The following is a 22,484-nucleotide window of genomic DNA, read 5'->3' as shown; positions in this document are numbered from 1 at the left end:
TCCGTGTTCTGTGCTCACACTTTTAATTGCAGCAGCCGCATGTTTCAGAGGAGAACTTTGGGCACCGGCACATTTTCATTTACAAATTAAGCACTGTATTTTTGTGATATTGCACAAGCTGCAAAGAAACCAGAATCTGATGTCAGAGAAGGCCTGATAATATGGGATCCAAACGTATGCGAACTAAGAAGGTTGTGGAGACTGAATATCAACTTACAGAATATCGTGGGACACTAATATCATAGACTGACCATCGAGAGACAAATTATCGAAAGGTAAGTATGTATAGATTTTCTATATCTAACTCCATATAATGATATATATTGTCAAGGTACATAGATGTGGAGTTGAGAATACTAAATCTATGCTTCCCTGTATGCACTGACATTTTGATATTTTGTCCTTCGATATTTTGTTCATGATAATAGGGTGCCACAATGTACCGGTACTTGATATTCCAGAGTACAATCCTGGTAGTGGCAATTGTGGAAAGTTCCATACTCTGTCTATGTAGACTGTTTCAAGTACTGCCTTGAATTAGCCATGTTAATTTGCTGTATGACAAAGAAGTTTGAAATGGCAAGAGTGTTTCTAGCAGCCTTTCCAATGAACCCAGATACAGGTGTTCACTTTAAAAGACCTACTCAGTTTGGAATTTAAATCTGAGGGGAAGCTCGATCACTGTTCAGTGCCAGATTTCAGTGTAACTTCGACCTGTGAACCAAGGTGGCTCAACAATTAATTTACAAAAGTATATGCTAGCATGTTTCCTATATTTTCTTTCCAAATGACACCATCTCCCTGCCAATTTGCTTCTACTTCTGATCAGCGATTCTCCAGTAGCCTAAATGTTAAATTAAAGACGTGTTATTAGGTTTACTTTATCGGTAAATAGCTGGCAAGGTTAAAGCGGGACCTTCTAACCATTATTAATGTCCCGATTGTTGAACTTGAAAATAGGTGAAAAAAAACACATGTACAGAGCTTCTCACTGGCATTAGGGAGAGTTCGATGTCTTATTTTAGGAGTTCTTGAGCAAGGTTTGCTTAATTTGAAGTCAGGCCTTGGACAATAAGTGCCCGGCACATGCTGTTTTCAGTGGTGTGCAAAGCGGCGAAACAACTCCTGCTCTAAAGGGACATGTGTTATGGAGCAGCTTTGATGACACATAGGCGTCCGGTTCCTGCGATTGACCTTCTGTTTGTGTTGATCCTGGGAGACTTTGCTCGCCCCCCCTCCCCCCCCCTCTCCCCGGGATGGTCATCAAGCCTTTGAAGCCTGCACTTGTGGCTGTTTAGACTGAGAACGCTGGCTTCCACCCCAGGAAAAGGCAGTGCCCTGGGCTCGCGTCCATGTTCATCACAACAACCTCCACAGTGGCACGAGAGGCGCAGGAATAAGGCGGAGGAAACCTACATTTCTGGTGTTGCGTAGCTCGGCGCACGCATCCGTGTTCCTTCCTTTAATCTGTTGCAGAACTCTTCATCTATTTGAACTCCGGGGTAGGGCGAGGCACCTGCAGAACATGTGAGATTTAATGGGCACCGTGAGAAAGATTCTCCTATTTGGAGCACAGCATGCAAAGAGGGAAGAAATGCATTGTTAAGCACGTCCTCAGTTGGATTCTTTTCCTATAGCTAGAAGAAATTTCCTCTGTGGAGCTGAACATAAGTTTTTTGTTAACAAATACTTTGAAAAATTGCTGTTCTTTTATAACACCACTCCTCATGGTTAACCTGAAAGTGTGTGTACAGAGTTATACATATATATATATATATATATATATATATATATATATATATATATATATATATATAATAATCAACTGTATGCGTTGAAGCCCATTTTATGAGAGGCCTGTAATTCACAGAAAGTGGCCGTTAGCCCCTCTACTGGCCTCTTCAGGAATGAGGACTGTGGAGTTACCACAGACCGCTCCTGCTTCCCTCTTAGAAGTTGGCAGCTGGGGAGACCGGGAGCGAGAAGGACTAATTTCCAAGGAGAATGGACCCGATATTGCAGATTTCCTAATTTCTCAGGGCATTCTCAAGTTTCAACCTAGAAGCTGCAGTATTTGTGCACCACGAAACTAGTGGGGCTCTTGGTATCATTAATTACGAGAGTGTACAATTAACATTTTTATATGTGGTGAGGTCGTAAAGCGGCCCAAAACATATCATACACTTTGAACCACAATTTCTGGGTGTGAGGGGTAACACGTGGGAAAAGCAATGGGAAACACGTCTAATGTGAATGCACACAGCATAGCCTTCTGGGGGGAGCTCTTTTAACTGGCCATGATAATGGTTGTCATTCACTTTGTGGATGAACCGTAAGCACATGCAAAGAAATGTATTTATTAGAGTGAAACGATGACCGCTGTAACTAGGGGAACAGGCACATTGAGGGAGAGTGGGCTGACCTGTGCAGTGCAAATGGCTGCAGCACCTTGAGGAGATGATGCTTACACACTTCCTGAGTACTTGAGTACCTTGAAAGGCAGTGGAGAACTGCCCCTGCTCTGCATGAGCACTTATGGGCGTACGGGAATGATACGTGTTTTCCCCTTTTCTCACTCTCACAGTAACTAGGTGCAAAGTGTGCTTGCATACCCGCTTTAAAACACGCTTTTCCTGCTACCTGTAACTCTCAAAGCAACACAAAGCCCTGTAAAGGTATTTACTTTCCAATGCAAATAGTATTTTTCTCAGTGCAATAAGTGCTTTTGTGTGTTTTGTGCCACTTAGCATCACAAAGGAAATACGTGTGGTTTGGGTGGGAGGAAATGCACAAGCACTTATAGTTTTTGTATGCAAGGCTAGAGCCACAAAGATAGCTAGACCAGGTTTTGTGTCAAAAATGGCTCCTTGAAGCAAGTATTAACAAGGAGGAATGTTTTAAGTTCTCCAAACATTACACATATTGCTTGTGTGCTGCACTGCAAATCACACACAATGCGTGGAATAATTCATACTTTGCCTAGGCATAGGATTTTGTACTGGAAGGATAAGCTCCCATTGGTGACGATGCCAACAGATTGGATGCACCCAAGTTGCCAGGAACTGTTTTTAGCTAAGTGAACATTTAAAAAGACCCAGGTGGAGAATTAAGGGAGAATTAAGACTTTAATAGATGTGTTGTATTATCTAAAGTTTTGTCAGTGGAAGTCTGTCACACATAGAGCTATCTCTCGGGTATTAAGGGCTGGCTGTCCTCGTTCTACTGAAACAACAAAACCATTTCTTTACTTTTCATTTTATCAACTCAATCTCATTTTGGCTTTCCGTCACTGCTTATGGTGATACCTCTGTATAGGCCAAATTCTTGGAATTTGTTCTTGGTCAGGAGCTGTTCGTTTAGGGCCATATTGATTAGTGATCTCTTCTAATTATCACGTTTTAATTAAAACTCGTTATTTCCTGCTTCAGTGTCATCTTGAGTGCTTTCATATGCTGACGGTGGTGTCACAGTCAATTTCGGACTCTCGAAATGCTGGTTTCTACCATTGGCAATAATTACTCTCAAAGTTCCCCTCAATGGCTCTCACTTGAAATGTATACTTGAGTACAGTTGTGCATTATGTAAGAGGCACTTAACATTTTTAAAAGCTTTCTGTGTGTAAGAAGATTGGCATAGCTAGGGGATCCATGCATTAACCAACAGAACATCAGTGTCCCCTCTGGACATTGGGCAGACAATCCCAAGACAATTCATCAGGCCATTTCTGTCTGCTGTGTTGGAATGGTCTTCCAAACCTCTATTTCCTGCTTCTTCCCTACTCCACCTACTTTTCCCAAAAGCAACTGTGAATTATAACCTTTCTCTACCTTTGACCTTATTGAACTGCATTTCTGTCATGTTTGTATTTACAGGTAATATTTTTATGCGGCTCATACATCATATGTCCTTTTTGTTTATGTCCGAGCCCTTCAACGACACTTAGAGTGATCCTCAATATATTAGTAATTTAAAACAAATCGCCATAAACGCTCCCTGATCTAAAAGATTCATTATCAGCATCAGACATAGGGACCAGTGTGCTAGGTGCTCGCTGCTGACCCTGGGTGCATATAATGCAAATTCATATTCCGGCAAGTTAAGCTCAGCATTACATCTTTCCAGGATAGGTAAATAAAGTACTATTACGTTAAGTAACAATTTTATTTACTGCACAGAATGTTCAATTATATACATATATATATATATATATATATATATATATAAGCTTAGTAAGAAAAATGTAATCATTGAGTTAGGTTCGGAGCTCTAATATATCATGCATATATAATTCTTCCCTGAAGCATGGAGACCTTTGTTTTATAGGAAGACAGAAAAAACAGAATATGTCCGAGTGTCCTGCTTCAAGAAATGAGAATTGCTCATTCGGTTATATCGAAATGGTAAAGAGGTGATCCAATAAAATATATGTGACAATTATAAAGTAAAGATTAAAAAAAAATCTTCGTTGTCTGTCACACCTACCTAAGGAAAATATTTCCCACAGCAGAACTCCATAAGACCATACATCGCTTTTTGTGGTATATATTTTGTCAAATATGGATTCTGGGGCCATCCATTTGAGTGGAAGCCGTGCCTGTAAACATGTGGAAACAAAAATATGTTAATTTTTTTTTTAAAGTTGTCTTTTTTTACCATTAATTCATACATATTTTGCTTTGCATAGACACAATTAAAATCCATGCATCCTTTGGACCTCCAGAGAGGTAAATTGAGACCCCACACAAAGGCAAGATCTAGAAGGAATAATTGTAGAAAGCAAATTATATCTCCCCTCATGGTTTTGATTCCCATAGATTGAGACAAAGGCATGGACACTAGCTAGCGTGAAATGGGCATTGTGGCGTACAGTGGTTTAATGAACCCCCCAACCCAAACAGATGTTCCTGTACTGTTACTTCACATACACATAAATGCCTTTGTGAACTGGCCCATAATTTTGAATATAGATACGTATGAAAAATACTTTTCATGTTTAAGGTTTGTTTAAAGATTCTGGGCCCCATTCACAAAGTATGTAAATTGGTACTACAGGAGTACTACTTCACGTACTTCTATGTCTTTGTGAATTGGCCCTTTTGCTTTTATGAGAGCTAAAAGTGTGAAAATGCTTACATCTCCTTTTCTCACATAGTCTGGATCCTTATAAATATCTCTTGCAAGGCCAAAGTCACAGATCTTTACCGCATTGTTCTCAGATAAAAGGATGTTCCTGGCTGCCAAGTCTCGATGAATGCACTATAATAAAAAAGTCACACAATTAGAAATCATTTCCTCAATCCTACCACCAATTTCCTGAATCCCTTTCAACTGCATTTTTCTTTTTTTCATTTGTTAGGGATTAGTTTTCTGTCTTTAAAGGAAAAGTGCCATAATGTCCAGGAAGTCCTTATTGTGAACATTAAATCTTCACATAAAGAAAACTGCCAGCACAAAAGAGATGACTTTTACAACTGTTTCCCTGACATCTAAGTAAGATAACACCAGTGGGAACTGCCTGAATGTGAACTGTTGTTCCAACGTGTTCCACCAGCGTCCTGATCTATGTTAATTCAGCCATTTTATTTGTATCAGCTGCATGCTGACATATTTAGAAAGTGGTGCACAATTTGGAGCTTCCATACTCTGTAGTAGTAATACTTTTCTCACATGGTATGATGCTAAGATTTATGGGACCTTTTTTGACATGACTACTAAATCAGGTTTAAAACATTCCACAACAGATGGAATTTGTGGTAGGTCATTTGGTGTTTCTGCACCCAATACAGAGATGGGGACTAAACAAAGGGGACCACTTCGTGCAGACGGTATTTCCACCAGTTTTGAACGTGATATTACATCCATTGCAATAGTGTGCTTAGACAATAATCACCAATTAGGATATTTTACATCTTGTTCGAGCAGACACATTGATGTGAGTAATATGCACTAGTCCATGGGTCTTAAAGACCTTGATAGAAGTTTGTGCAACCAACTGGGTACTAACATTGAAAGCACTATAACAAAACATTTGTGCCATATGTCTTCCATCTGGAAGCCATCCACAGTAACTACATGCATTATCTATTTACTCTTATTGGGTCTTTTGGATCCTTAAGAGAAAATCAAATGCAAAAACTCCCAAGTGGTTTCTAGTGTGTTTTTTTGTTAGATACATAATGCTGATAATTAGGTATAAAGTTTGTTACAGTTAATACCATTTATAAGTTGATGGTGTGTGCCTCGGCTAAAACCACAATGTGTACTCATCTGCTAAAGGGCACTGGTGTTAAAACTGGGGTAAATTTCATTTTTGTGCTGTGAACACTACGACTGGGGCTTAATGACCCTCCGAGCCCCCAGTACTGCTAATATGTGCAGAACGGCTGATACAGCCCTTCCATAGGACTAATACAGCACTATAACTGTGGTGCTGAGTGTACACATTCAAATGCGTAATGTGTAGCAAATGGTGTGAGGCTACAGTCAAACACATTTAAACCTCAGTTATGAAAGCAAATCTTGGGCATGTGTGGGGGGGTTTGCATACCACGGCCCCATTCAAAGTCGTGTCAGGTAGAAGCAGTATAATTCATGGAAGCCTCCAATCCCTGTATAAAAGCCACTCTTTAATTTTCTTATTACTTTCCAGTTGTGACATCCCTAGACACCTGTAGTACTCAGATGATGTAGCTGCTCATCTGTAATAAGTAATGACAGTTGACATCTGATGACACAATGCTACAGTGAAATGCAGGTTATGGAGCATAATTACAGACACTGTTTAAACAAGGACAATAGGACCTGTCTTTTCATTTCTTCTGATAACTTTTTCTAAAAGGAAAGGTGATCAGCAGAAAGGAGATATTTATGGCAATAGGTTTATTTTTTCCACGCTATAGTTCATGGTAAAAAACATAGAATCATTGCATGTTTCTACACAGTATGAGCCACAATATTTTTAACCTAGCTTCAGTCGCGGCTCGTGGTGTTGAAGGGGGTGGGTGGCACACGCATGCAGGGGGAGAAAGCGGGGTTGGCAGGAGGGGGGGAAGAATATATTAGTCAAATTTAATTAAAAAATAAACTTACCTTAAAGCTGAGCCGCGTTCTTCTCCTTTGCTGGCTGCAGGCAGGCACACGCTCACAGCCTGCTCTGCGGCAAATCCTGATGCTGCTCAGAGCAGTGTCAGGATTGGCTGGGAGCGCCCAGCCAGGGCACTCCCAGGCAGACTGGGAGCCTGTGCAGGCTCTCTCCAGCCCAGCAATTGCGCATGTGTGTTTGGCCAGCCCGAGACGGCCGGCGAAACACACAAACACTCTGAGGGGGAGTGTTGAGCACTCCCCCTCACACTCGTCACCCCCGTGGCTCCGCCCCTTTACAAGGAAACGATAATAAACACTGTTTATTATCGTTTGCTTATAAAGGTTTTGCAGCTGCCGCTGCTGTCAGGATGGGCGACGCTCCTCCGCCCCATGCAGGAGCCGCCCATGCCTAGCTTACATTAAACTAATATAAATATATTTTTTGCAAACAATTATAACTGCTTTTTGTATGTTTAATTTCTCAGGAGAGATTCTGCTTTTATTCTTCTCTACCATGAACATGAACGAGTAAGACACCAAGGTACTGATTTAAGTTTGGCAGGCAGTTTATTCCATCACACAGGGGACGGATATCATAATTAGCAATTTACAAGTGCCATTGGATATAATGCACTTGTACTACTGCAGACGGACCGTTTAACGGAAGGGTGATGGTGTGACCATGTATTAGAAGGAATACATTTCTCTGCCCTACATTAAAAGAATATTTTAAGTCACATCAGAATTCCATGACCTTAGAGAGGGACATGGCCTTCTGCCTTGTTCCTCTATTGTGGTATTGGAAATCACCAGTAACGTTCAGTATCCATATAATGTATAACAGTGGGTACTTTATCACATATATTGCTGCAGAGGGAAGAACTTCAGAACCATGAAATACTTGGTATGCTAAAACATTTTCAGGGGTTCATCCTTACCTTTAAGTGGGCACAGTACCTATCAGCTGTGGGTTTTTGAAGAAAAGCTACTCATAAACCCTACCTGCTCCTGTAAAAGCTCTTCCCATTGGCAGGTTCCCTCACACTGGCACCGTTTTGCACAATGTAGGTTGGCATGTGAGTATGTATGTGCACATTTTCATGGTGACGATTAAGAAGTGAGCAAGTGGCTGGGGACTGGCTGCACAAGGCAGGTGCTGTTCATGGATCTTACTGAATATGCATAAGCTGGGCAGACACCAGACTAGTTACTGTCCAGGCACCTCAAAGAAATGCAAGCTAGGGACACTGCAGTGTTGCCAGAGACAGCATGAGCAAGAAACAGATAAAGAAAATTGTCAAGCGAACAAGAGGATGCAGCACAGCTTTAAGAAAACACAACTGATAAAATAAATGTGCCTGCCTGCTTCCAGGCCAGGGAAGGGCTGATGTAAACAGTGGTAGGTAGAGTTATTTGTTCCAGGTCTGCTCTTTTATGGGCCTATGCTGCTCTGCTTTGCCTACTTTTGTGATATAGTCTCAATTAGGCAGGTAACCTTAGCCGTCAATTAGATGTCAGCAATAAAACAATAGAAGGGCTCAAGTCACACTGGCCAACGGAGCCGCACAAACGCATCTCACAAGCCTGTAACCAGGTGAACTGATGTATTTTTGCACTGCGGCCTGTGCAGGGGCACACCACAGGTTCCTGCAGCCCTTGCGGCACTGGGGGGTGGGTGACACCTAAGGGGGGCCCTCAACCTTTAAAAGGGCTCAATTATGCCCAAAGCTAATGGGTATCTGTGAGTTATGGGAGACTCATGGGCACCATACCACATTCTACAGGGGTCTGTCATGTTGCATTACACCACTGGTTCTGTGTGAATATGCTCATGAATTTCCCCAGTTAGAAGATTTCAAGAACACCCTGCAAGAGGCACACAACAAAATCCTTGTATCACAATCATTTCCGCAATTCTTTGTTTTGTTGAAAGTGTCCATTTTGTAGGCTTTTGCACTTTGCATCTGTGCTCAAAGACTAGCACATTAATGCTCTTCCACCTGAAGAGAAGGCAGACATCGCTTGCCACATTAGGCTTGGTTAAGGTCCATCTCTGTGATGTTTCCCTAGTAGCTCCTGCGCTTTGGATTGTAAGATGTTGGAGGCCAAATATTGCATCTGCGACCTAAGACACAACAAATCACATTGTGCTTACTGTGATGAGTAATACCTCTGTCCAATTTGGAATACTTTAATTTCTGCTGAACTGAACCCAAAAGGAACTACTATACAGATTCAACACACTAGTGTAATAAACTGTCAGATTATTTGAGACTTGTAAAGCAAACTAATCATTCTGGGGACTACTTGGGACTCGATGATGCTCAGGACTATGCGATCGAGACCACAAGTGTATCTTGAAATAGATATGTTTTAGTTCAAAATATATTCATTTTAGTCACAAACGGACCTCAATTGGTAGACATAAAATGAAATAAAAGACAGTGACTTCCAAGCTTTGCCTACCACCTACTTTTTATCTACCACTCCCACCTTGTGCAGCCATTTCTTTCACAATTAAGCACAATAAAATATAATATCTCCTGGGTATGTGAACACCTTAGTCCATTTGGGAATCTTCTCCTTTAAATGGGCATTACCACTGACATAAATTGCCTACTTCTTCAGAAGCAAAGCTCAACATTTGTAATCTGATTGGGGCATGACATCACTACTTCCTCTTTCAACAGTCCAGCAATGGTTGTCATCTACTTGAGGAAGGGATCCATGTTTACATCCAGCATATTCCATGTTAGCTGTCGCAACTTCAATTCTACACAGTGGTGCGTTTGTATATTTCCACTTTGCCCTTATCACCAACTTAGCAGTCTTAACAAGTTGCCACTGTACAAAAAAAATTGTTAAATCCAAGAGGTCGCAGCTCTACAAAGCAGGGCTACTGGCTTTGCTGATGCTTTTTTCATTGGCCTTGAATGAAAACCCATTCCAGTATGACTGCAAATGTGTAGGCATGTGTCTTATGCACTGGGGTCCATTTTGTTATTTTTAATTTAGTTTTCTAACGTGATGGGTAGTCATTTTAGAGTGGTAAATTATTAGGAAAGAAAACAAGTGCTCTCCAGCAAAAAATAAGGCAACAAACAGCTCAGTAGCACTTTGCAGCTGCTGGGCTCTTGCAAAAAGAAACAAGCATTTGCATTGCAATGGGTCTTGTGTTTGCTCGAGTTAGAGCTATTAGCGTTGAAAATTCCTGACTGGACTTTTCTTGATACATAAATTGAAAAAGAAAAGTAAAACAGTTGACATAAGCAAGTCAATTCAAAGCGCCATGGCTGTCATGAGTGTGAGCATGAGAGTTATTGTCTCCTTGCGTGAATGTCTAGAAAGGATCGCAGCTGGAATGAAAGGCAAACTGAAACTGGAGGAGGGGCCATCACATGATGTAACAGGAGGAAGAGTGACGTAGTGTGTCAGCCAGCCACAATGTTCACTTAGTGAAATTGCCTGGGAGGGAACTCAGCACACAAAGAAGGGACATTTCACGAAATGCACCAACAAAAATGAAGCATTTAAGACAAGCACAACAAAGAATGAATAGTAAGAGTGGGCGTGGTTAGAAGCCCACAGAGAGATTACAACAGGCCAGAGAGCTTGCACGCTCAACCCTAAAAATAATAAAACTGTTTAAAAGGTACAGCAGAACGAGGAGCAAAGAGGCTTAGGGACGAGGAGTTAAAACAGAGCTCAAGATGAAATGGGTGCAGAGGAACAAGCGAAGGGAGACCAAGGGAATACACGCACGCCCAAGGAGTGCAAAATGATAAAGAAAACAAGCAAGGTTCAATAAGAAACAATATATTAATTAATGTAGACAATAAATAAAATATGAAACGTTTAAAACCCCCAAAACACATTTACTAATACTAATACTGTAAACATTAAAATTAATTCTTAAATAATAACAAATAATATAAAATATGAAAAAACAAACCAAACAATCAATGCTATACAATCTATTTAACCAATATTATGAAAACTATTAATGTCTAAGAATATTAAATGCACTATTCCCACTCTAGTTTATACAACAGTAGGGAAAGTCTTCCAATTCGGATGGTTCGATTTACTATTCCTACTCTAATCGCTGCAATAGTAGTAGGGAAAGTGTTGGACTTCGGAGGAGTTAGACGTACTATTTATACACCAGTCAGTGCACCAGTAGTTAAAGTGCTGGTCTTCAAGAGGTTAAATATACTATTCCCACTCCAATCTAAGTAACAGTAGGGAAATCATTTATTTACTATTCCCACTCCAGTCTAAACAACAGTAGTGAAAGCTTTGGATTTTAGAGGGGTAAAATTTACTATTCCCACTACAGTATGTGCTAAAGTATGGAAAGCATTGGATTTCAAACGGGTGAAATTTACAACAGTAAGGAAAATGTTGGAGTTCGGCGAGGTCATTTTAACTGTTCCTACTGCAATCTCAGCAAGAATAGGGAAAGTATTTTACTTCAGACACATTATTTTATTAATTAATTAGCTTCCAACCCAAGACCCCTACAAACCCAGCAGCCTGCACCTGAAATATTATTAAAAAAATAAGTATTTCATAATTCACATATTTAAAATTAATGAAATGATTAATTAAAAATTGATTATTAATTGGTAATTATTACTTAATGAACTTCTTACCCTATATCCATACAAACCTAGCATCCGGCAAATAAAATATAATTAAAATAAATCAGTATTCCTTGTTTTACATAATTAAAAATCAATTAAATTATTAATTAACAATTAATATTAAATTGTTAATTAATTATTACCGAACTACCCACCTGGACACCTACAAACCAAGTCACCCTTGACTAAACTAAATGTAAAATAAATATGTATTCCACAAATAACATAATTAAAAATCTATTAAATAAATTATCAATTATTAATGAATTGCTTATTATTACCCAATTACCTTCCAACCATATACCCCTTCAGATCTAACAGCCCACAAATAAAATATAACAAAAATAAATCAGGATTAGAAAATGTTCATGATAAATATCAATACCATAATTACATTCAATTAAAAAAAAAAAAATCACAATCAACTATTATCTAATTAACTTCCCACCCAATCATCCTACAAACCCAATAACCCACTACGACACTATAAATTGCTATTAAAATCTTAATAAAAAATAATGAATCACTTAAAATGACATGCTATATTTAAAAATAAATATATTTTTTTGATAAACAATAGTAACATAAAATTAATATATCAACTAAAACACATTGCAATAATTAAAAACAATATTTTAACCACTATCTTACTGAACATGATATTGAAAACATCATTATTATTTAAAACAATATTACTTATCTTAAAAAACAATACTCTTGTCAACTAAATTCTTGCATCACAATATTTATGTATCACAATATTTTATTTCTGATAATTCTGCCTCTGATATTTCCAACTCAATATTTTGTCCAAACCCCTCAGTTGTGCACTCTGATAATACTATTGATGGTTATAAAGTCATCTGTCTGGGTGAAGACAGCACTGCAAAGGAGCAATGGTGTGTGAAAGCACCAATTCAACATATAGGCCCTGATTATGAGTCTGGCGGCCTTGAGACCACCAGACTCATGGTGGCGGTCTACTGCCACATTACGACCGTGGCGGAGCCGCGACGGTCGGGCCGCCAACACTGCCAGGTTGCCGCCAGCCAGCAGTCTGGCGGTCCCGAGGGTTGTAATCTGCCCTCCGGAAAGGCTGGTGGAATGGGGGTGTCAGGGGCCCCTGCACTGCCCATGCACTAAGCATGGGCAGTGGAGAGGCCCCCATGCACAGCCTGTCGCGCATTCCACTGCCCGATTTACGGGCAGTGAAATGCACAATGGGTGTTGCTGTACCCGCCGGACTGCCACATTGCTGCCGGCTCCATTACGAGCTGGATGCAATTTTAAGGCCCTGTTCACCGCAGGGCCGGCGGTGAAACTCCAAATAGGGCCATCGGTGTTTGGACTGCACAGGTGGTCTCTCGACAGTTTGAGTTTGGCAGGCGGCCTCTGCCGCCCACCAAACTGATAATGAGGGCTATAATTAACAATTCTCAGGGGCTATATTTTAATAGTGTGTTATCCTGCAACCTGTATTGGTACTTCCGGTGCATAAATACCAATAGGTTAATCTAACATCCCCTTTTAACAGGAATCATCGTGGGGACATGAGTTGGTGCTTCACTTTTGTTATGTTTGACTATAGTATGATTAAATTTCATGAAAGTCGTAATCTTTGCTTTGGGCCCGGAAATGACATGACACTCACCTTCCTTGAAGCCAGAAATTCCATGCCTCTGGCCACCTGAAAACTGTAGGAAATCAGATCTTCCATCGAAATAGGTCGCTTGTAAAAGTCTTCAGCATCTGAAATTAATGACATTCACAATGAGTCCAATCGATCCTGAAACCACAGGGTGTTCTACAGCATTCTCTGAGCTCTGTTAATTTATGATACTGATACCCAGGGGCACATTACAACGTATGCTCGTCTGCAGAATGGCGCTGAAGAGAAGACCTAGCACTTGCCTCACCTCCCTGAGAGAAGGGGATTTTGCTCTGTTTCCATCCGAAGGAGCGGAGGCTTCTATGACTGCTTTGTAGCTAGCAGCACAAAGTCAGAGTCGGGGATCAGAAAAGGAACAAGCATTTGCAATGTAATGGGTCTTGCGTTTGCTCAAGTTGGAGCTGTTACCATTGTAAACTCCTAACCGGACTTTTTTTGCCACATAAAATGAAAATAAAAAGATAAACAGTTTCACATAAGTGAGCCGACGGCCACCATGAGCGTGAAGCAAACACACAAAACAAAACAGAAGTTCGCTCGCAGTGAAACATATAGGCAAAAGTGCAATTATCCATGTAACCGGCAAAAGTGCAATTATCTATGTAAAAGGATCGATGCCATGCAAAGCGCGCGACTACTGCCCAGTGAGATCACGCTGCCTGTGAAACAAAGAGAAAAAGTAGTCCAGAAACCCTATGGAAAACAGGGAGCCTTGTGTGTTTTCAGTAGTTGGCCGGTGCCCTCGAGGAGGGCTAAACACCGGAAAAGGCATGACGTATGCATGCCTTTTACTAATCAAACCAAGCGAATTTTAAAAGGCAAGCCCATGATCCAATCAAACTGATGGGCGTGGTTACAAGCCCATAGACCCTAAAAATGTGAAGAAATTGTGTATGGTAACACCGATTCCGGGTGTTATCCTTCATTCTGGTCTCACTAACTCGGTATGGGGCAGCAATAACACCGAAAAGGGACGATAAAGCTTTTTATTCTGGAGCGATATTCCTGTAAAGTCAATCTGACTACTCAAAATGAAGAAGGTAGCAAATGTATTTATCACTAGACAACTAAGTTCTCACTTTCAGAATATGGATATTTCTGGAACAGAATAGAACTGGCGACCACCAGTATTCTTCTGAGGATTAATGATGGCTTTTTATTCTGAAACAGAACTCAATGGCTGTACGGCCATAGTAATAGTGCATTAACATTGATATTTTCTTTGCTCAAATATCTATGGGGCTTTACATCGACCAAATGGAAAGTGCTCTCCACTAAATCTTTGTTTTCAGAATTACGCTTTGGTAATTTGCTGTTGGCTGTTTTTGCAAATCTTTTACAAATGTTTGTTTTATTGATTTTGATTAAAGTGAAATTTGCTGTATCTTGTTTTGCTCTTGTGCCTTTATGACTCTTGGATATTGACTGTTCTACAAAAGCTACTAATTACAGGCTCATTACAAATTCCGTAGTAATCCCCATTAGGGCGTAATCAGAATTACAAATTTGTTGTGTAACCTGCAATACAATAAATACTAAGGGGCATATTTAGAAGGCCCTAGTGCCACTTTGCACTGCCCTAGTGTCATTTGTTTTTACTCTAAGGCATTGCACCACTTTACAAACCCTCGGCATACATTATGCCTGTGCCATGTACAATGTTTGCAAGGGGGGCGTTCCAATGCAGGGACACCCAAAAAATGGCACAGTGAAATTTACAACATTTCACTGCGCCTTGTTTTCTAGCATTTTTAACACCTGCTCAAAGTAGACGTTAAAATGACACACCCATTTAAATCAATGGGCCTCCTGTGTCAATTTTGTTTTTTACGCTAGTGCAGCAAAGCACCACAATATCGTCAAACATTTGATGCTATTGTCCTAACGACCGCCATGGTGCCCTGTATTGTACATACAGCGCAACTGTAGGGTCATTAGGTGGGGCAGGGGCGATGCATGCAAAGTGGTGCAGTGGGACCGATGCGCCTTTCTTGTAAATATGCCCCTAAGAGTCATACACCACCTTAACAAGATTTGATTTGTGCCTTGTATGCTGGGGTGAAGGACGTAAAGTTACTGCACCCACCACAAATACAGTTTTATCAGTTTTTATCAGGTTTTTTGAAAACTGAAACACTGCATACAGTTTGCATGAGAAAAAGTTTATAGGTCTGGCTTGCATTATGAGTCCTGACTAAAATTAAAACAGACAAAACCATTGATTGTTGTATTCAATGCATCTATGAGATAAAAAATTTAATGTGTAATTATTCAGTCTACCATTGAGACGTAAAAAAGTATTGCATGCTTTGAAATGCAAGCACTCCACAGGAGGTGGAATGATAATCCAAACAGCCAATCACATGAGGTGAGGGAGAATACCCTCCTGAAGGCAGCAAAAGCCTACTGTGTATATTTAAAGAATTGGTAACAATACAATTTACAGACAGCTGTGGGTCAAGCCTGCCTTAACATGGACAGATATTTCCAAACATTACTCCCATTAGGTGGAGCAAAGAGCCTTGGACCATCGGAGACTTGCATTCCACTGAGGAGCAACCCTAGAATGAAGCTTGCCACATTGTCTGGGTAAGGGTTTGCATCTTTTTTTAAATGATAGAACAGTAGGGTTGGCTTTCTGAAATACAATATAATTATACAGATCTCGATACTTAAGGTATTTTTTTTAAATAACTGATCGGGGGTTGGGAGGAATCCCCCAACTCTTTGAGTTTATGTGTAATTCTCTTACTCTGTTCATGACTGTGTTTTGTCCCTTTACTATTTAACCTAAGTACTGTCATCACTTGCTAGTGATGAATTCCCTAGCTGCTAAGGAGGAGTTGCCCAGTAGCACACTGTCTTCTAGGACAGATCTGGGACAGTGAGGGTGCAAAATGGAATGGTGGGCACGGCTAATTTTTTAATGATTTTTTATGTAGAAGAAATAAAGGTGATGCCTGCGGTTTTTTGATATATTGAGCCCCACTCTCAAAACATTGAGCACTGTCTGCCATCGGACAGCCCAACAGATGGCCCTCTGTGGCAAACCCACACCCCCAGATACATACATCTCCAGAAAAGCCGCAAGGGGTGGTCACTGGAGGTTGTCCACTATGTAAATAACCACGTGAGATAAAATAATCTCTGTATCTAAACATGAAATGCTGCTAATATCAACCAGCCTTCGGAAAGGCTCCTAGATCCTGACTCTTTTGGAAACCCCTGGGATAACTAAATATATTTTCTTTAAAACAGCAACACTCATCGCTTTAAGTCCTTTTAAAAGTCTTTGATATTTCAGTGTAACCCTTACACATGAAAGGCTCTAGATGCTCCTCCTGAGACCGTGAACTATAAAAGGCAAAGCTAGTATAACACAACAACAAAACAACAAAACAACACAATATAGAATTATTCCAAGGCATTATTTTTGAACTGGCTGATATCAACCTAAAAATATCATCATCTCTGGCCAGTTGGCATGCTCTCTCAGTAATCTTTCTACAAATCTTTCCAGCTCTGAATGTGACCTTTCTGCAGTCTTCCTGTGGATGTTTATCAGTGTAATAATTAGAAGGAAAACCTTCCCGTGATGCACACAGCGCCTGGAAACATATCTCTGTCTAGTGTAGAAACAGGAAGGAATTAATACCTACCCTCCTCTTCCTCCTCGACATCACTCAGACTTTTATCTTCTTCGTAGCCTGAGCTTGTTGAGCTCTCGCTGCTGGTCAGGCTGTGTAGTCGGGGCTTCTCAGTGTCGGCTCGGCTTGGGTCTCTCGTCCCTCTGATTGGTCCTGTTTGTAATGCTGGGCCCTGGAACTAAATCACAAAGACAATGAATGAGTTTGAGTTCAGCTCTTGGAATAAGCCACCATTTTTTTACGCTTGCAGTAAACTTGGTTAGGGTCTATTCTCCGGGAAATATGTTTTGATGCTCCTTGCGTGAAACCATTTTAAATGTATTATCCATTTTTGGCTCATTCAAACCCTCGTGATACCAAACAATAATGAATTATATGTTAATAGGGACATGCAAACACAGCTGAAATATCAAGCTGCCAGCCACCAGCAAAAAAGAAACAAAAGAAAACTTGAACAAGTATTGACTAAGCTATTTATTTATTCTTTTGGACCTAAACGTTTTTACTTGCAACAACCACATTTTATGTAGAATTCAATGTCTAACCATGTTACTCCCACTGTGGGAAAACATGCTGAAGGTGGCTTGTTAGATGTTTACTGGAATACTGCATAATATCACAATAATAAATATATAAATAGCAATTTAAATTGAAACTTTGTTGTCAAATATGTGTAATCAAAAAGTACCCCCTTCAGTACTGTCATTCTTAATGCAAAGGTGAAAATCAAATCTTCACATTTCCCGTCCCTCTTAGGTTCTTTTTATGCTTACATGTCTCAAGCTAGTCTGTTACGTGTAACCCTATTAAGGAAGAAGAATTAGTTGGAGAAGGATACAGGAGATGGAGAGAGGCAAGAAGAGAATAGTGTTGTGAGAGATGTGAACTAGTAGGAGAAGAAGACAGATATAGGGACGATGTAGAAAGAATTGAGAGTTATGGAGAGAAGTAAAGTACTTTAAAAAAGGTGAGGTAGCCAACAGGAAAGACGAAAAGAGGTAGAAAGAGGGAGGTTTTAGAGTGCAGTGGAGCGAGGTAGGGAGAAGTAAATGAAACAAGAGGCAGGGGAGTACGGTTGTTAGACTGGGCATCCTTGGCGTTGTCTCCCCTAACTTTTTTGCCTCTGTTTCCGAAGTTGTTGATGTTTGCTGGACTCTGTTTTTGCTGTTTTTGATACTCTGGGCACTTTAACAATGCTATCCAGTGCTAAAGTGTGAGTGCTCCTATGTAAAATGTATGTGTAATTGGCTTTCCATGATTGGCATACTGAATTTACTAGTAAGTCCCTAGTACATTGCACTAGTGGTTCCCAGGGACTGTAAATCAAATGCTACTAGTGGGCATGCAGCACTGGTTGTGCCACCCACATTAGTAGCCCTGTAAACATGGCTCAGACTTGCCACTGCAGTGTCTGTGTGTGCAGTTTTAAACTGCCAATTCGACTTGGCAAGTGTACCCACTTGACAGGCCTAAACCTTCCCTTTTTATACATGTGAGGCACCCCTAAGGTAGGCCCTAGGTAGCCCCATGGGCAGAGTGCAGTGTATGTTAAAGGTGGGACATGTACTTATGTGCTTCACATGTTCTAACAGTGAAATATTGCCAAATTCGGTGTTCACTGTTGCAAGGCCTATCTCTCTCACAGGATAACATGGGGACTGCCTTTAAATATTATTAAAGCGCAGATTCCCTTTGGGAGCAGAAAGACGTGGAGTTTGATGGTGTCTGAACTCACCATTTAAAAATACATCTTTTAGTGAAGTTGGGTTTTAGATTGTGTGTTTGAAAATGCCACTTTTAGAAAGTAAGCATTTTCTAGCTTAATCCATTCTGTGACTCTGCCTGTTTGTGGATTCCCTGTCTGGGTCAGTTTGACAGTTGGGCTGTTTGCACCTCTCTTTAGACGGTGACACGAAGGGAGCTGGGGTGTAGCCTGCATATCCTGATGAGCCATCTGTGCTAGGAGAGAGGGGAGGAGTGGTCACTCACACCTGAAAGGACTGTGCCTGCCCTCACACAATGCAGTCTCCAACCCTCTGGTGTGTGTCTGGGACCTGGCCAGAGCAAGGCAGAATCTTACAAAACAAGAGAGACTTTCCTTTGATGTTTGCCTACTTCAAAAGCAGAAAGGGGTATAAGAAGAGGCCCCAAAACCCCTGAAAATTAGATCCTTTCTGGAATCAAGATGAACCTCTGCCAAGGAGAAGAGCTGAAGAGAAGTACTGCCCCTGCCTGTGACTGTGCTTTGTTGGGCTATCCTGCAGTTGCTGCTTCTGCCTGTGAAAGGGGACAAAGACTGGACTTTGTTGTGCATTCCTGCTTGAGAAGATTCTCCAAGGGCGTGAACTCAGCTTGCCTCCTGTTGTTGAAGTCTCAGAGCCATCAAAGACTTCCAATGCCAGCACCTGGACTCTCTGCTGAGACCCCCGCCCTACCAAGTGGTGCCCTATCCAGTTCCTGGGTCCTTCAAAGGTGAAGTTGGCAGAGAAGGCCTGAAAATCCATGCACAGACTGCCGTGTAGGGAAATTTTCGATGCACCTTCCATGGCGCGGCTGATAAACGACTTGCCGCCGACTTCAAGGCTGAAATCAACGGTCCACCTGCATCGTGGCTGGAAGATCAATGCAATGCGGCTGGAGAAATGACGCGCAACACCTGCTAACGGAGGCTGATAATGACGCAAACCGCACGCAGCGCAGTTCTGTGACACCGTGCGTATGGATTTTCAACGCAACATCGCTGGGCGCGGAAAATCAATGCAAAGCCTGTCTGGACCTGAGGTGCCTGTCCGGATCGACATATCGCTTTCTTGCGGGAGAGAAGAAACTACGCATGCCGACCCGACATGAGGAGGAACGATGCACATTCTTGCTTGCGAGTGAGAAATCGACGTATCACTGGCTTTTCTGACACACACAGGCCTGTACGGCTTAATTTTGATGCTCCCCAGGTACTTTTGTGCGCTAACAGCGTTCTCACTGTTTTCTAAGGACTAAGGTGGTCATTACGACCCTGGCGGGTAATGTGGCGTCCGTACCGCCAACAGGCTGGCGGTACGGAGGCCCTTATTACGACCGCGGCGGTAGAGCCGCGGTCGCACCGCCGGGGCCGGCGGTTTCCCGCCGTTTTAGCCCCAGCGGTGATAATCCGCCAGGGCAGCGCTGCAAGCAGCGCTGCCCTAGGGATTATGACCCCCCTACCGCCAGCCTGTTTCTGGCGGTTCGCACCGCCAGGAAGAGGCTGGCGGTAAGGGGTGTCCTGGGGCCCCCTGCACTGCCCATGCCACTGGCATGGGCTGTGCAGGGGGCCCCTAACAGGGCCCCGGCCAGCTTTTCACTGTCTGCATAGCAGACAGTGAAAAGCGCGACGGGAGCAACTGCACCCGTCGCATGGCCGCAACACCGCCGGCTCCTATGTTGCGGCCTCATTCCCGCCGGCCCAGCGGGAATGTCATAATGGGGGCCGCGTGATGCGGCCGCATGGCGGTTACCGCCTCCGCCCGCCAAGGTCGTAATGACCCCCTAAAACTCTTATTCTTTAAAAAAATCATATCTTGACATGTGTATGTTGGATTTTTTTTGTTTTGGTCTTCTTTTGGTTAGGTAAATATTACCCATTTTTCTAAACCTGTGTTGTGTCATTTTGTAGTGTTTTCACTGAGTTACTGTGTGTGTTGGTACAAATACTTTACACGATGCTTCTGAAGTTAGGCCTGCCTGCTCGTCCCAAGCTGCCAAGGGGGTGAGCGGGAATTAACTGAGGGTGATTCTCCTTTAACCTGACTAGAGTGAGGGTCCTTGCTTGGACAGGGGGTAACCTGACTGCCAACCAAAGACCCCATTTCTTACAGCAGTACTCCAAGGGATAAGGCAAGGAAAGAGGTAATGTTGGAAAAGAGGTGAATTAGAGAAAAACAACAGTTGAGTGGGCTGCACCTCGAGTAATTACCAGTTGCTGAGATTCATTCAAGCGTTCCATTCATCACTTTTTTGTATACTTTAGATAGATAGAGGCACAGAGAGTGATAGAGAGAGGGGCAAGGCCATGAGAGAGAGGTAGAGGAAGATGAACTGAAATGAAGTATAGTGAGTATATTGAAAGAGAGGTGATCTGGACAAAGGGGATGTAGAGAAAGATGGAATTGAGAGAAAAGATGAAGATACATATAGATAGAGGTAGAGGTACAGGTTGAGAGAGAGAGTGTAAAGGGAGAAGAGGTGAGGTGAAATAAGGAAAGAGAAATCAAACAGAAACATATTTTTTGCCACCAAAACCATGAGAATGCCTTGGGTGCCAAGATTGAGGGTAGGCAGGCCAGACAAGCACACTAACGGGCAGATTTAATGTTTTTTAAAGCACCACGGTGCAGCAACCAGAACTGATGTGCTGCATTGCACAAGCCTGAAAAAGCAACCCAGAGCCATATTTACTAAACATGGCCTGTTTCTAATCACTACCCCAGCACGGGTGCACAAACAGGCTGGTTAGCACCATGCACAACCTTTATACCACAGTGCAGATATGTGTGATGTCTACACATTGGCTGTGTGTTGTAGAGTGCAGTGCAGGTGCAATACATGGAATTTTTGGAGAAATTTAAATGTCTCCAAGTTAGCATCTGCTTCAAGGAGGCATTAATTTTGTTGACGTGCGGCCTAGTTGCTCATCATAGTAGAGCAGGCTTTTTGTCAAAAGGAAGGAGTTCCTCTGTTCTACCCAAGTAACACAAATTTAACACTCCCAGATGCAATGTGTGCAACGCAACACAAAGAGCTCTTTGCACTGAGAAGAAGGCACAATTCCAACTCAAAATACCTTTTGTGCAGGAAAATAAATATTCTCCGAAGACTTTGTGCAGCTATGAGTGACTTTGCCCTGGCGCAAACCCTTGGTGAATCTGGACCTAAGTTTTTGTTTAGTATGCTCAGCTGTAAAATTAGAAAAAGAAGACGTCTTTTATGAGTAACGTTATGACAGGAATTTTGATTGGCTCATTCGCTTTACCATGGGCCGCCTTGGAAGGTTTGGGGTGCTGGGTAATTGCCCTTGGCTTAAAATTGGCTTAAAATGTAATCAATGCAAATCCTTTGTGACTTCAATTATCAGTTCTATTCATGTAAAGCAATCGGAACAATTTTAGAGTTCTCAATATTCTTTCAGACTATGAGTCGGAAATATAAAGATGGTGGTCTCAGTGTAATGTGCTGATAGGACAGCACTCTTCACTATGGTTTTCACAGTTTCATAAAAACATTCTATTGAGAAAACACCATTTTACTAATTCCAGCAGGCCTGGCAACTGAAGTTTCATTAGCCAGGTAGAGGATGTGTGCCATTTGCACCAGGGACTGACTTAGGAAGCAGCACACCGACAGAAGTCCTTCCTTAGGCTTTGTGGTATGGTTTGATGACACAGACATAAAACCCCTCCAGTAGAA

At 41.7% G+C, this 22,484-nt stretch overlaps 1 protein-coding gene across 1 annotated transcript in view; it reads right to left on the bottom strand.

Annotated features, from left to right (window-relative positions):
- The window catches only part of FLT1 (fms related receptor tyrosine kinase 1), a 310,221-nt gene that overhangs the window by 50,079 nt on the left and 237,658 nt on the right, over positions 1-22,484 (bottom strand). The window contains exons 22-26 of the mRNA XM_069202204.1: positions 17,058-17,223; positions 13,381-13,478; positions 5,134-5,256; positions 4,483-4,594; positions 1,417-1,516 (exon numbers count right to left, since the gene is read on the bottom strand). Of these exons, the coding sequence (XP_069058305.1) occupies positions 1,417-1,516; positions 4,483-4,594; positions 5,134-5,256; positions 13,381-13,478; positions 17,058-17,223 (599 nt within the window). The remainder of the gene's footprint in view (positions 1-1,416; positions 1,517-4,482; positions 4,595-5,133; positions 5,257-13,380; positions 13,479-17,057; positions 17,224-22,484) is intronic.

The sequence above is a fragment of the Pleurodeles waltl genome, chromosome 8 (genome assembly GCF_031143425.1).
Source record: "Pleurodeles waltl isolate 20211129_DDA chromosome 8, aPleWal1.hap1.20221129, whole genome shotgun sequence".
Taxonomy (NCBI): Eukaryota; Metazoa; Chordata; class Amphibia; order Caudata; family Salamandridae; genus Pleurodeles; species Pleurodeles waltl.
This window is presented reverse-complemented; position numbering and strand designations above follow the sequence as displayed.